Source organism: Patagioenas fasciata, chromosome 19 (genome assembly GCF_037038585.1).
Source record: "Patagioenas fasciata isolate bPatFas1 chromosome 19, bPatFas1.hap1, whole genome shotgun sequence".
NCBI lineage: Eukaryota > Metazoa > Chordata > Aves > Columbiformes > Columbidae > Patagioenas > Patagioenas fasciata.
This window is the reverse complement of record NC_092538.1, coordinates 11522482-11538670: the sequence shown is the minus strand read 5'-3', so window position 1 is coordinate 11538670 and position 16189 is coordinate 11522482. Positions and strand designations below refer to the sequence as shown.

Here is a 16189-nt window from a genome sequence, read left to right as displayed (position 1 = left end):
TCCTGGAAGACTAAAAGACAACTCAAATAGTAGAAATTAATATCCACAAAATAGCTGTCAAGGGAAGAGGGAAAGCTTTCCCTAAGGTGCACTGTTACAGTACAGCATGTTTGACTGGCACTCAGGCTCCCTTTCCTTCACGGGGAGAAATATGAGATGCATAATCTGTTTGTACTCCTGACTTTTCCCCATCCAATTAGAATGTTGTTTCAATGGATTCCTGCCCTTAAGTAGGTAATATAATCTGATAGATTTACATAATACGTGGTCTGGGTTATGCCATCTTCTGACATGATAGGCTTCAAAGTAGAAAGTAATGTTATCTTCCAAAGGGGCAGAAGGAAGCGATACAACCACAGTCTTCCGAGGACTCAAAGGCACGTCTCATGCCTGATCTCGCAGGAGTGGATTCGTCCACAGGACCTACATGATGAGCAAGACGAACCGCAATCTGACTCAGTGCTGCCAAAAAAAAAATGAAACAGAGAATGCTTGCAGCTTCAGTAGTCAGAGCACAGCTTTAAGTGTTATTATACAGCTCAACAGTGAAAAAAGGCATTTTGCAGCCTCAGCTGTCCAGTCTCCTGCTCTGCTACCTTACCAAGTAATGCCAGAGAAGGCTACTAAGATCGCTGCTCCACTGCAAACCAGGTTAATGGACAACTCCTAAACACAATGAGAACCTCAGATAAATGCAGGCCAGGGAAGTCCATCAATAACTCCTGCTTGTATATTTATGACATTTGCTGAGCTCTGAGTGCAGCGTACACAAAAAGGTAGAAGAACAAAGACCGGGATTTTCAAGGGGAGCTCAAGGCCTTCTCCACCCTCCAAAACACTGAAGTGTACACACGATAAACCAGGAGAGCCACTCCATGCTGCAGTCACATGCTCCGAGGAAGCTGTAATCTCACAAGGACACAGATACGGCCATGCAAATATGGGTTATGCCTATGCTAACAACTGGTTATGTCCCTAGAGCTCCTAAATGGCTTTTAATCTAGCTGCCAACACATCTGAAAGCTTGTGCTGAACCCTCTTTATTTCTCTTGTGCTTCTGTTAGCCAAGAACACACTACCCTTCAATACCCTGACTGGAGAGGTCAAAGCATAAACTGGTAACTTCTTGGTTTAAAGCCTCTGGAGGCTGCCACACCAAGGACAGATGTCACAATTACAGGCAGCAAACACAGCAAGAGGGCAGCTGGTAACAGGCACTGGGAAACGAGCTGCATTTTCAACATTCCCTTCAACCAAACCACCTCTAACATAGTCCTCACAACAATCAGGCTGAAGCAGCACAGGTATTGTTATCCATGCTATCACCACTGCTTCACTCAGCGTAGTTCATCTTGTGTTAAGTAACACATACGTACTGTAAAATCCTAGTATAGGCTAAACAAGTCGTAACGTACCGCAGATGGTCAAAGCAAAATGAACTGCAAAGCATTAGAAGGAAATCGCATCTGCTCAGCACCAGCCTGTGCAAGGTTCCTGAGTCACAGAGCTGACAGTAAAATTTCAGGCATGAGGCAGAAAACAGATGCAGGAGGGAAAATGCTGCGAACATCTTAAGGGGAGAGCTTGTCTTAATGGATTTTTGTCATTACTGAATTCGATCACAGATAAAGGCCCAGCTTCCCTAAGACAGCCTGAAAATAAGAACGTGCTTCTCTTTTAAGACTCATCAATAGGTACTTTCCCAAGGATGCTACCTGCACCAGGCATTTGGCTCAGTGGGTGCTCAGCATTGCTGTCTGCAGAGAAACACCTGACAAAACCATCCAAACTTCTGCCAAGAGCAGTGGTGGTCTGTGCACAGCCATGCCCAGGGGGACCTCCGAGACAGGGGCCTTTGTGCGGCCCTCGAGAGGCCTCCCGGTGCCAGCAGCGACCTGGCACAGGAGCACAGCTGAGTCACAGCTGCAGCAATTGCACTAATTGTCCAAGGGACAAAACAATTGCACTTGTCTGACTGGTCAGGGCATGACACGAGCCCGACACATTTTTCTCTGTGAAAGCATTTTGCCTTGAAGTAAATTACCGAAACAAAGTCCCTTTAACTCCAAGCCTTTCCAGACTTCTTCCTGGCAAGGACAATTTATTCTTTCTAAAAAGGAGAGCTTTAAAAGAGATGTTACCCAGGAGAGTGAGATCTCACTGCATTTGGCTTTCACCACCACCTGTGAAGAAGGTAACCTTGAATTTCCATTATACTGTGATGGGAATTGAGGTTTCGACTCCAACCAGCTCCCTGAAAAACACCAAGGGTGCAGCCCAAGGTCTCTCTTCCTGGTCGCGCCTCTGCTCCCCATCAAATGGGACTGTCTCTGTTACGGAGATCGTCCCTGGCCCCACGCGAGCCAGGTTCTCTGGCTCCTGCCTGGGCCCAGTACACTTGATGGTGCACAGGCCATGGAGGAAAATTGTGATTGCTCAAGCCAGGAGCTGCACCCACACTTGCAGATAGCAACACAACACACACAGACACACGTGTGACTCAGAGCTGCACTTTGTACCACCTTCAGAGGCCAAAATAATCCAAACGGATGCAGTTTGAGTTGCTGGACTGGCTGCAGGTGCAAACCCAGTGCCAACCAAGAGCCCCAAAGATTCCACCAAACTCCCACGGGTACAAACAACACAAAGGATCTTTCCTTCCCTTTGCCCACAGGAGCCATTGGTAGAATTGAACATCCTGACCACGACCAGCAAGGGGAAGTTCCAGGATTTTCTGTCTATTTCTTTAGGACCACAAACTGATGGTAAAACTGACCGGGAGAAGTGACTCTGCCCTAGAGGGCTGCAGTGTTGTGGGGCTGGAGGATCCCAGCGGTCTCCATGGCTGGCGGAACTCAGAACCGGTGTCCGGGCAGCCCGGTCACCTTGGTCACCCTGGCACATTTTGGTCCAAACACAGCTCCGTGGCAGGTTTCCCTTCCCACCTGGCGTGAGTGAGGAAGGGAGAGGGGTCTGCGCCCCATTGAGGAGACCGACTTTAGGGACTAAATGGATGGAGCCAAGGCAAGCGATGGCAGCAGGGACGGCGTGCACAGCCAGGTGAGCAGCACATAGGGAACGTAAAGCAGAGTCCGGCTTCAGTTTCATCTCTGAAATATGACTTGGGTTAAAATTTGCAGAGGAGTAATCCTCCAGGAGAGTAGAGCATGTCAGAGAGGAAAGGACATCTCTTCCTACACACTTCAGTTTTAAAAGGCAACATAAGCTTGTGTTTAAGTTATGTAAGTGTCGCTTTCTGAAAGATAAGTGGAGGAGTTACCTACACAAATGTTGACACAGGGAAAACAGTCACTGCCCTTTCCAAGAGAAAATAGCCCCCTCCCTGGACGAGGGAGATGCAAGTGCAGTGGCTGATGATTTTGGTTTGTTTTCCACCTGGCTTTGCAGTAGGCCAGCCCTGGTACATCCATAGAAGCTGTGGATGGAGCAGCACGGCATTACAACAAGCCCATTGTAGCCACATATTTCCACTTCACAAGTGACTGCCAGCCCCTGTTTGATTAACACCATTAGGAATGAGTGGCCACTGTTTACCTTGTAATTTATTAGAGGCAGGGTTTCCAAAAGGCACTTCAAATAGGCACCTAATTCTTATGGTCTTTTAATTAGAATTGAATACATAGCTTCATTAAGCACCTCTAAAAACCCAATCTGAAATGATTTGGCAGGACAAGAAATGCTTCTGAGCTTTAGGACACAGTTAATCCCTGGCAGTTTTTTAAAGAGAGGATGCAAGTTTTGCATGAACTGGAAGATTAACCCATGGCTTTGGCAATTTGTAGAGCACAGAGGAGGACCTGGCTGGCCCAGCGAAGGAGGCGTCCTCTGTAACGGGCAGTGAGAGCGCAGCACCATGCAAGAAGCCGCTCATCTGCTGCACAGACGGCCTTGACCAGGACACCTTTAAAATTGTGAGATTCTGAATAGAATTTAGCAGTAAAAAAAAAGAGTCAGTGGCATCTCAGGTTCTCAAGGGAGAGGGAGCAAATAAAACCCAGGAGTTTGCCAGCAGGAGCAAAAAAGCAGGACAAGACACTTTGTTCTGTAGTTTTCTTCCATGTTTGAAAGTTTTTACCTCACCACTGTTTTCCAGACATCTGGACATCGCACTTTAAAACAACGACAAAAAAATTAAAACAAACCAAACCAAAACCCCACCGAACTACAAAGCAACCGTTCTCTCAACTCCCTCTCCCTGTCACTTTCGCCATGCTCTACCCAGTGTGTCACCAGCCTCGCAACGTGCAGAGCACTGGAAGCACCTGACAGGGGTCCTGCTGAAGGTCCCTGTGAGCTCCTCTGCGTCCACACAGAGACACTCAAACCATAACGCTCCTTCACAGCTTTCCCAGCCAGCCATTTGATCAGTTTATTTAGTGAAGAGGAATTCCTGAGACCCGGATTTAAAGTGCTGAATATTTACACTAACACTTCTTTTCTTTACAGTGCAAGGAGCTTTTCAGACCCTTTAAGAAGTCACTTCAGAAACTGCATTTGCCCCAACACCTTCCCAGAGAGAAAAAAATGAAGTACTTGAAGGGAAGTTTGGCCGTAATCGGGGGCCGCATCGACCTGTTTCTCCAGCGGTACTGCAGAGCCTCGGAAGTCAAGCACTGGCAGAAGTAAGGGTTCCTCCTACCCAGCACCAGTGACGCCCCCAGCACGCTGGGCTCCTGCCCCACTGCTCCCAATGGGCATTTAGGCACGTCCCACATTCCCAGGCACTGGAGATCAGGTTAGGTATCTTCAGGAGATTTGTATAGCTGGCTCTAACTGCTGGATGCTCACAGATTTTGCAGGTAATTTTAGCAGAGGCCGTGTAGCACTACGCCTGTCCAGAGCAAGGGCAATTTCGATGTGCTATCAGCAACATCCCTTTGCAAGTAAAGGGAGCCCTACGTGGACCCCCTGAGCTAACAGATAATCCATGCTCAGGGAAAAACAGTTGTTCAAAAATGTATAAGTTTGGGGAAGACAAAAGCTGTGCAAAGGGTATGTCAGCAGTTACACTCACCAAGCCAGAACTAGGGAGCAGAACGAAGAAGAGGATGAAGTTTGTACTTACATGCACAATCCACATGTCTTTCTTTTCCCAAGGGTGTTCTGGCGGTTTGTCTCCCTCTTCTCAGAGATGGACGCAAAGCGGCTGCAGAAGCTGTATAAGTACATCAAGAACAACCAAATGGACAAGTTTCTGGTAAGCAAACAGGGGAGTTAATACGCCACAAGGTGTTCCTGCCGCACCGGATTTGAAGGAATAACTATACCATGCAGCTTACATGGGTTGATCCATGTCAAAGGAGAATCCTGCCACAGAGAAGTCTTTATCAAAAGGCCACAAATCCTGCAGATATTGCCAGTTCCTACATAAAGCAGGCACTGAGCCATCGCAGCCGCCAGCAGCTTTCCCTGGCAAGCTCTGGGAAGCTGAGCTGGTGTCCCCAGCACCATGGTTTGCAATTCCGGAGCTGTTTGCTGACCCCATGTTTCCAGTCATGCTTTACAGACCAAATCTGGTTCATAGTTTTATCTGATGTTAGATCAGATAGAGCCTGTGCTTGCCAAAGGGGATTTCTCTGCCCAAGCACCAGCTGTACAACAGAAGGAAATTGTAAGTTTCCTAAGAACACCAGCTCCAAAGGGCTAACCCATTTAAACACACTTACAGTCAACCGTATCTCCTGAGCAAAGGCTCAGTACACCAGGAAGTTCAAAGGTCCACAAGAAACACATATCTTAATAAGCTTGTTAAAAAGAAATTGAAAATAGATCTACCAAAAAAAATACAACCCATATAACAAAAAAAAAAAAAACCCAGGAGTAAACTAGGAAATTGTTTCAAATAAATGAGAAAACAGTGGCAGGAAAGAACTCATTGGGTACTCCTTGCTTCACGTTAAAAGGAGCTGTGGTCATCCGATAGCTGACAGTGATAAGGCCATAAATACATTTGAAGCCACAGGTAAACAGTTCTCTCCTTTCCAGTTAGAAAAGAAGGAGGCAAACATGGGTTTGTTTTTAGCTTACAAAGAAGCAAACCCATTTATTTAGAAAAAGGTATTCCAACAACGAAGAAATCAGACTTATTGCAAAGAAGAAAAACCCAAACACAAATTCCTGTTGCTAGCGTGAGGCGCCTGAGATTAATTGGGACAAACCCCACTGCTCCCACAGGGCGCCAGCCTGAGGGCAGCTCCCCACGCCACCTCAAAACAAGTACTAAGCAGCAGATAAGCCCCCAAACCCTCACATTGGTTTTCTCCCCTAAATAAAAGCCACAACCAAAACACAAAATTCCACATCATCCTCTCCAAGGAGAGAATAAGAGACAACAAAAAACCTCAACAAAACCAAACCAAAAAAATCTACCAAAACACCCCAAACGCACAGGAAGGGTGGGTGAGAAGCGTTAGTCACGCTGCGTCGTGCGCTGTCGGGATGCGCCAGCCCGCAGGCAGCCAGAGCCCGGCGGCCCCGGCTGCACGGCGCTGGGGATGCGGCCGCCTCCAAAAAAACCGCCAGAAGAAGCGACAAATTCTGCCATTATGTAACGGTTGACAAATGCCTTTTGTTATGCAAGACAAGTGGGAGAAAAATAAGCATCTTTGCCCTTTGTGGGAAGGGAACAGCAGTTGGCTCCCTGCTAAAGCATAAACAACAGGCTGTGGATCCGGGGGGGACCGGCACACTCCATGCAACAGAAATAGATTATTTGGAAGCGTCTTGTTATTTAGATGAGTGAGTGTAAAAATACAGAATCAATACGTAATTAGTGAGTGACAGAGGTTGTCAACATGGTAATTTGATAATTTTTTGAGTTTTGTTAAAGCAGGGAGGCTAATGAGCAGCCATCCATTAGCCTTGCTCATCAGTCATCTTAAAATCAGGGATCTACGTCCCCTTTCCTCACATTTGGACTTTTAAAAATCATCATTGGAAAATCCACCAGATTTGAATTGAAACACTTGTCCCAACTCTGGTTTTGGACTTACTGAAAATGCCAGATCGTACCCACTTCTCAGCTTAGAGCTAAAACAGAGCATCACTTTCCTTTGCAGTCTGCTGGCTCCTGCACGCTGCCGAAAGCTGCAGGAACCAGCCCCACGCCTGTCTGGGAGAGTAAAGGAATAAGTCTTCTGCGCTGAGACTCCAGAAATTTATTTAAATAAAAAGACACAGAACTGAAACAGCATGACCACTGGCAACACAAAAATCGCTGTCCCGTGGGGTAGCCTGGAAGGATGCGCAGTCAGGCAGCTGCTGCCCATCCGCTCCCTGGCGCCATCCCACCCCCCTTGGGATGTTCAGTGTGGGACCCATCGCCACCCCCAGCCGTCCTCCCGGCACACAGGGTGCCACAAAGCGACAGTGACATCCAGTGGCAGTGCGTGCCTGTCCACAGCACCCCGTCCCATCACACACCCTTGAGCGTGGGTTCAAATGCAGCCACCAAACGGCACCCTCGGCCACTGATCATCTCCCCGAAGCGCCTGAAAACCAACAATCCTTTGGCTAGCACACCAAGAAGGGCTTTAGCACAGAGTTTAGATGCTTGGGTAGACTGTGCTGGACTAATAGCTGGGTTGGACGTGCACTCAGGGAAACTGAGACCAGAAAACGTGGCTTTGCGGAGGGCAGCAGGACCCGCTGCTGGGTGGGATGGAGCCTCAGAGCTCAACTGTGGGGAGCCAACACGTCAGAGGGTGAGGATTTGTGCAGCCGGTACAGTCATTTCTCAGCTCATTGCTGCTGCCACCCGACAGAACCACAGTTAAGCAAGAGTTATTGCCCAAGCGTGAGTCAATGTGTGCTGCTTGCTCATATGAATACCTTTAAAAGTGGCATTTTTTCTTTTTTTTTATAGCAATTATGCCGTCCTTCAGAAAAAGTTTCAGGACTCAAAAAAAAGAAACTGAAGCAGCTTTACATCAGCTGGGGGCTCCACGGAGGTAGAAGAGACCTGCGGGAACACCCAGGTCAAAGACATGGTCACCACCAACACACCCCCACTGTCACCGCTCAGCAGCAAGGATGACAGGTGGGAGCTACGGGCACAGCCAGCGTGACACACGGGCACCAAGCAGGAAAAGCATTTTCCTGCCCAAGTAGAGCTGTCCACACTTGCAAAAGAAGCAGCAGGTGCAGATGTGACCAGTGGTGGAGCTGGAGGAATTAGGCAGGTTGAACTGCTCAGAGAGACGGGAGCAAGGAAAACAGCAGGAAGAAAAGCTACTATAAGCATAAGGTGGCAGTAAGGAACAAGCCATCCCTTTGTTGGCCCACATCAGTTGGTGTTAATTAGCGTCTCTACCTGGCAATCCGGATGCTCAGAACATACTTGTGGTTTTGCCTTTGGCTCACCCTGGCAAAGCCACACATGCTTGTCTTCAGCAGCAAAAATGCAGACCGACCTGTAGCAGGCGTGTTTGCAACCGGAGTCACCGACAGCCTGGCTGCTCCAGCACACAAAACCCCCAAGGAGGAATGAAAAAGGGCCATTAGAAGCAATTGCTGATGAGATCAGCTTTGCCACAAACAGGTGCCACAGGCTGCCTGCAAAAGGAGTTGTCCCACATAAGCCTATTTTCAAGCTGCTAAAATGCAATCACATGGCCTGTGGGAGTTCTCATGCACTCATAACCATCTTGCTTTTCATCTCTTTTCTCCCGAGTCTCTTTATTTACCTCTAAAAAAGTCCAATCTGGTGTGTAACACCTCTGAGTTACAATCCAAATTGATAAACCAAAAGTCCAAAAACAAGAGCTAGCCAGACAGCACGATCTGGGAGGCTGAGTAGGAGTCCCACGCTAACCTACCGGCTGTGCGGCTCCCGGCGATCCTCCTCCGTCTGCCTGCTCCCCCTATGAACGGAGAAAACACCGTCCAACCAGTTCTTACATAGATAAACACACCACAGGCACAGCGTGCATGAAATACTTAAAATTACCGCAGCTGAGGTGTCATGAACATAGCAAGGGCTTGGGATTGCTGGATGCTGGAGAGCCTGGATGGCGAGACAACACCAGCAGCCTGGTGTTCCCAGATAGTTCTGGGGACAATGTGTTCGGGGAATTGAACCATATGCAGGATCCACGCAGTGAAGCCCCCAGAGGGCAGCTCAGGCTCACCAGCACCAGCTCCTGGAGCAGATGGAGCTGCTCAGAGGAGTTATATCTTCCATTTACTTTTTTTTCTCTTGTTTGTTTTCTAAGGTTCTCACAGACAACTTCAGAGCCTGACAGAAAAATAGAAGTCAATCCATATTGTATCATCACCTGAACAAAACACAAGGAATAAAGGCAGTCTTCCTGGTTTCCCAAAACCACAGAATACTGAAATACTTGCAGCGTCATAGCAACAAGCTTCAATCCGAGCAAAATGAAAATTAGGCTGTTTAAAACCATGTGATCCTATTTATTATTATCCTGGAGTTTCCTAACAGCTGTGCACCAGCACTGAGACCTGTCCAAGGATGCGTAAGTATCAGACCTACCTTTCCTACCTGCTGCTTTCTGTATAAACCCCAACAACAGCAGAGCAGCCCTGCTCTGGCAGAACCCTCCTGTGACCAGGGCTGCTCCCCCTGCATTTCTGCCCAGACACACAAACCCTCCACGTGCTCAGCAGCCACACTGACTGGGGAGGAGGGAACGAAACAGGAAGGGACCGGTGTACACAATATATTCTGGTAAAAAAGTTTCATAACTTTACACATACACCTGCTATTTCTCACTGTTTTAGGTAAACAGCAGCCGTGAGCCCACACACACATGGATGTTCTTGGCAGACGCTGCCTTCCCTTGATCCAGAGTGAGCCCATAGCCCTGTTCGCTGCTGCAGGAAGCAGCTCAACTGAGAGCTAATGCTGCAGGACAGAAACAGAAAAGAGTAACAGAACTGGCTGGTTTGGTCTTCATGGTTGGCTCAATTTGATTTATAGTGGAACCGGGTTTTATGAAAATATCAGAAACATCAATAGCTTGGCATGGAAAACTCTTAGTCTGAGTAAAAAACCAAAATCAAACTCATAAAAAACCCAAAACATGAAGAGCCTTCCTACATGCTCAAAATCAGATGTTTGGGGAGGGGGCTTAGTTATTGCTTTCGGATCTGAACCCAAACAAGAAAAACCCTTCCCAGATCCCTTTGGAAGGGCAGATAACGCAGGCCATTTTTAGAACCAAGACAACAGATTTCCTTTCTAAACGGCATCTTGGATCCCATCCACGGGCCTTGGCAAGAGACCGAGCCCCTGGCAGAGGCTCCGCTGCCAAGCGCACACAGAAAATCGCTTGCGAGAGGTTGTGCAGGAGGATGTCGCACGCTGTCCACACTGGGCGACGCTCGGTTTCTTGCACTGGGTTTCATTGCGCACACAAGAGTGGTGCAGACCTGGTTCAGCAGCAGAACACAGGGAATTTTCTTTGAATAATCAAATATTTCTTTCAGCTACGTTTTGAGCTTTCTCCATAGCATGCGCACTATAAAGCAAATGTAGCAGCGGATATAGCTGTGTCAGAAAAATACTGTATGCCCTCAAAATGTCACACTTGCTTAACACAGAACTGAGCAAGATTAAAGTCTGCTCAAGACTTGGATTACTCCACAATTTTTCCAGTAGGACTTGAGGTGACTTAGAAGTGACAGAAAGACTCTCCAGGAAAGCTGAGCTCTGCCAGAAATAACCTCACTGTTTGCTGACCAGATGATGTGGGCAAAGAGAAAAGATTTCACCTTCAGAGGCCCCTGCTCTAAACGTACGATGAGAAAGCCTTGGGTACGAACTCCAGGATGCATCGGTGCAGCTCGGACAGCATCGCAGGGATCGCTTCTTCCTGCTGTTTGGTTTTGGAGCATCAGGGAACCCATGGAAGCGTTGCACAACCTTGGCTCTTACAGAAAGTAACATTTTCATGCATTTTAGGAAGTGTCAATGTGAAATGTAGAACAAAAAAAAAACCCCCAAACACACAGAACCCCAAACCCCACAAAAACCAAACGCAAACCCCCATGCTGGTGTCGGGCTGGACTCTGCTCAGACCAACCAGGGCAGTCACTGCTGGGAAGTGGCTTTTACCCAGCTTGTTGACTCCCCCCAAATCGCCACCGCTGCCCTCATACCTGTTTTCAACACCAGGTCACCTTCCCGTGGGCAGGAATGGTTTTGGTTCTCGTTCTCCTTTCATACCAGCTGAAGTTAGCAGACTTTTTATTAAGTCTCCTGTTGGTAGTTTGGCTTCAGCACTCCCAAAACACCAACATTTCCCTGGGGAAAAGGGAAAAAATTGAGCAAGCTGCAGGAACACACGCAGCTACCCAGGAACTTGCATCTTTCACCCATTTCAACTCACACGGACACAAGGTATCGGGCTACACAACCCCAAAGGGCTTCAGCCTCGCCACCTCTGGACTCATCCTCGCTTTCCTAACGGTCAAGTTATGTGGAAAAGTGGATACAGCCAAATCCCCACTTTTCTAGATGGTACAAGAAGGCACGGGGAGCAAGAGCAGGTATTTGTCAAAAGCCAACTTTTAACCAAATTCAATGCAGATACTTGGAAGCGCGGGAACACTATATTTATTAGGTCAATATTTCATTTTAGCAATACAGTTACAGAATATCACAATGCTGGTTACAAACATAGGATGGTTTGATGGTTACAAAGAACGTCGGGCACTGCAGTCTGGGGGAACAGGGTACGAAACGTTAGTCTGGACACGACACGTCGGGTGGTCTCCAAAGTCCAGTGATGGCCAAGAAACTCGTATCAATGAACGTGGCACTACAGGTAGAGATTCTGCTTTAGAGGTGGGTTTGGGTGAGTTCGATTTATACAGTTATACAGTTCAAGCAACATTTTTCAAAATGCTATTAAATTAAAATCCCCTGTAGTTCAATAAAGTATAAAAATAGTACTGAACCTGGTAATATTCAATAAAATGTAGAGTTCATTCACATCATTAAGTAGTAAAGAAACGGTGGAGTTGTAGTTACCATGGCAACATCGCTTCCCATAAAGGAATATACATAAAAGAAAAAAGTTACACGTATGGTACCTGCGACAATTATTTAGCGATCCAACACTGAACTTGTGCACCACAAACCAAGTTTCTAAATATCTCTATATATTTATATAGTATATATATTTTTCATCTTAAAATTTACTTTTGAAAAAACAAAATGTGCACTTCAACAAACTCACTAAGGCCACTCATGCTATAGATACCTAGGATTGCAATGAAATATCCTTAAACGAGACCCTAGAGCACGCACCTTTAGATCACCAAAGGGAAACCTGTTCCACTGCCTAAAACATTCCTGAGATTCAGGGACAGAAGCGTCACCAGCACTGCCAGGTTTCCATACACCGTTTAGTTTATTTCCAGGTAAAAGAGGGAATTTCTTCCCCGTTTCTCACAGAATCCAAGGCCAAGAAGCACAAGGTGCAACTGGCCGGTCGCGTCAAACACGGAAACACCCACAATGAAGAGTTGGATTCACAACTAGCGCTTGACCAGGAGTTTTCTTATTATAAACCATAAAAAGGGAACAGGGACCTTCAGATACCACGAGGTTTCCGCACAGGCGGAGGGAAGAATCTCCATCTACCGACCGGTGACAGCAACACCCGCCCCGTGCCATTCGCCGCCAGCCCGCGAGCCAAATCGCATCCGCACAAACCAAAGCTTTCACCAAAGAGCTTCGATCATGCTTTAGGCACGATGCATTTTCCTTTTTGTGCTCTACCAATACGTAGGACTACAAAAAGGAAATCAAGTGAACTGTGCATTTTTTTGTACCACGAGAAGCAGCGCAATGGCACCTTTAGCGAATTTCAGACTGCAGCACGTTTAAAGAAAAACTTCATTTTTAAAATTACAAAATAACATCGTCATCCTAATAAGTTAGAATTCAACAACAAAACCCCTTCACAAGTATTTAACAAAACCCGTGTGCAAAAAAAGTCTTCAGCAACAGGTATGGCTGTAGAGTGAGGAGAGCACGGGAAGCACAGCGGGGAGACACCCGGGGCACGCAAATGACTGAATCAAACAACATTATACTGGAAATGAAGTTTTAAGGGTTTAATTTAAACAATAATTTAAATATTTTTCCTTAAGGGTGCACCTGTCCTCGCTACTTCCATCCAGTCCCTCCGGTGTGATAAATTACTTACCTTCCAAAAAACTCTGAAGATGCATTTCACTGGATTTCCACTCCCAGCGCTCCCCATTTAATGCCAGCACCGAACAGCACCTGTTCCACTAGTGGTAGATGAACTGTGCGTCTATAAGTGCCAATAATCAATTAACTTCAGCGAGTGTTTCACAGGGGAACTCCCCAGCTCTGCCCCATCGAGAGGGGGCGCAGGGTTCACGTTGGCAAGTCCTGTGCTGGAGGACTAAGGGGACAAGACGCTCTGCTCCCTCAGCTCTGCCCGGGGCAGGAGTCGGGAAATACTGAAGTAACACCACAAGATCTCCTGCAGCCCCAGGGCACGGAGGGACAGGTCGCTCACAGCCTTCCCATTGCACTCCTGCTTACTCAAAGTCATCAAACCACAACAGCAGAGACATCTGAGAACTTGGTTTAGGAGATACAGAACCAAAGCCTAGCAAGGTCAGTTTTATGTTATGACAAGGAGAACATGAGGCCTGCAGCACGGAGAGCATCGCAGCCACCGTCCTCGAGAACCGCGCATCATGGCCTAACTGGGGCTGTGGGATGCTACAAGGGGAACCTCAACCCAAGAGACAAGTCAGGATTTCCCTCAGTCGCACAAACAATCACGCCGGCAGCACCACAACACCGCAACTACACCGGGCCGAGTCCCCTTTCTTGGCCCAAGTCCATTATCATACAGAATTCCAGGTGACTTTTAGGACCGTAACTCCTTCCAGACAAGCCAATGCACCAATGTAGACAACCTGACGGTGACGCCACTTTAGGAAAGAAAGTACATCCACCCAACAAGACTTCAGAACAAAGCTACCAATTCAATTAATTCAACTACCACATTTGGCTCCCCGATAGAGGCCCAACGCCTCCCTAACCTGCCCTGTGTTCGAAGTTCTCCTGGGTGCTGTAACTTCAAGGCAAAGCATGGAACACGTACACAAACCAGAGCTGAAATCCTGCAGTGACACACAGGGACTCGTCACCACTGCCAAACCTGCTCCTCACCCCAAACCCCAGACCGGGGAGGTCCCGTAGTCAAAGGCTGGAAATGGAAATCCTGAGCAAACAAACGGTCTCCACATAAGTGTAAATCCACGTACCCAGTTTGAAGCTTTTAAATGCTTCGGCAGTACAGAAATTACACAGCTTCTCGAGGACAAGTCTAAGCACACCTTCCTAAGTTCTGACTCTAGCATTACATACTTCATTTAATTTTAAATAGTTAAGAGAATTCATAAGTACTTTCTAATTCTTCTAATTCAGTGCCCTGCTGTATGAGCATTCAGGGATAAAAGCATTTCACCTTGTAGACAGCCAAATTCGTAGTACCTAAAAAGCAGTCAAACATTGCTCTAAATTAACTAGATTGTAAATCCATGCATAATTTTAAGTTGGATTTTCACTGAGGATACACTGCAGTCTAAGACTTCATACAATACCACAGGGTTTTTTTAATGCAAACACTTCTTTTCACACCAGTGAAGATATTCCAAATATGCGATCGTTAATTCTGCATTTCCTAATTACATAACCGCATTTTAAAGTTGGTATTATTCAGCCTTTCCCCCCAAAATACACTTAAAGGCACCAGTATGTGAACTATTGGCCTGTAAGATTCAGTTCTCAAAAGAGCCCTTAAGCTCAGAGTTGCGTGTGAAATTTGTTTCCTCTCCACACTCTTTTGAAGACCAACGAGCAGCTTCCCCTGTCCTGAACTTCACCAACTATAAACCAGGCCCCAAACCAACCAGCGGCCTCAGCCCCGGCTCAGTCCCTGAAAACAGGGGAGGGAGAAACCCCAATGGGGCAGAGCCCGACCCACAGCAGCACCGGCCGCGAGGGCAGAGCCCGACCCACAGCAGCACCGGCCGCGAGGGCAGAGCCCGACCCACAGCAGCACCGGCCGCGAGGGCAGAGCCCGACCCACAGCAGCACCGGCCGCGAGGGCAGAGCCCGACCCACAGCAGCACCGGCCGCGAGGGCAGAGCCCGACCCACAGCAGCACCGGCCGCGAGGGCAGAGCCGCGCGTTGTTCTCTTGTGTTGCGGTACAGACTACAACTCAACATTAAAAGAAAACCAAAACACCACTACCAAAACCAACACTCAAACCAAAACCCACACAACCAAGCAGCCCCCCCAACAGAAGAAAAATTAAGACAAGCTAGTGAGATAGGCATTGTTACAGGATTTTACAGATGACTTCTGGTTTTAAATTAATATAAAGGAATCAGTTTCTGGTTGTACTATTGTTTAATGTAGAAATGAAGCATCACAAAAAAAAAAAGTGTTGTGCTTTTTGGCATTTTCCGCTGACCCCTGCGCACTGTACAATAAGTTGTGTTCTCCAGAAACAAAACTGAGCTGGATTGTAATACAAAACTTATTAACTGGTATAAACAAGTTATGGCCTCAATTATTAGAGTGAGCCCATTCAAAAAGGAAAAAAATGGCTGCAGCAAATAGTTAAGCATTTCTAGTTTTGCTTGTGGCATTGACATTAATATCGGTATAAGCTTACTAGGTAAACACATGCCATTGCAACCGCTAAAGAACGTTCACTTCCTAGTTTTGTATCTATTACATGAATATAATTTTGCACTGATCATACATCTAAAGGAAATAATTCTACTGTAAAAGTGAATGCAGGGGCAGAAATATTAAATTAAAGCCACTGGTCCAAAAACTGTTTCTAGCAGGCTGGTCCACTTGTGGTTTTCCTGGTCCTGTTCAGATTAGCACGCGTGGTTGGTACCAACGAAAACTACGATTGCTGGTCTAGCGGATCTTCCATCCATCCCTCCCAGATGAACACCGGTCCAGTTCAGGATGTTAAACACAACATAGGGCGGTTACTCACTCAACGACCTACTGCGGTTCACAAAGGGTATTTGCTCTCCAAAGTGGTTCTTTGCCACTTTTCTTCATAAGGCAGCAGCCAAGGCCGGGACATTCTCCCTTTTCTGGATATTTACGGTTAATTTTGCTA

The 16189-nt window shown here is 47.0% G+C and overlaps 1 protein-coding gene across 1 annotated transcript; it reads left to right on the top strand.

Annotated features, from left to right (window-relative positions):
• The first annotated feature begins 3009 nt into the window (after window positions 1-3009).
• On the top strand, window positions 3010-8056 carry CHCT1 (CHD1 helical C-terminal domain containing 1). The gene is made up of 5 exons (XM_065852844.1): window positions 3010-3060; window positions 3804-3932; window positions 4468-4643; window positions 5119-5218; window positions 7886-8056. Exons 1-5 carry the CDS (start codon window positions 3010-3012, stop codon window positions 8054-8056), a joined length of 627 nt encoding a protein of 208 aa, XP_065708916.1.
• Window positions 8057-16189: the final 8133 nt, after the last annotated feature.

Excerpts from the sequence above, each read along its gene's own strand:
- CHCT1 (XM_065852844.1), top strand. The coding sequence starts at position 3,010 with ATGGATGGAGCCAAGGCAAGCGATGGCAGCAGGGACGGCGTGCACAGC. Across the intron at positions 3,933-4,467 it reads ACCAGGACACCTTTAAAATT|TGCAAGGAGCTTTTCAGACC; the intron begins GTGAGATTCTGA and ends TTTTCTTTACAG. Across the intron at positions 4,644-5,118 it reads GAAGTCAAGCACTGGCAGAA|GGTGTTCTGGCGGTTTGTCT; the intron begins GTAAGGGTTCCT and ends TCTTTTCCCAAG.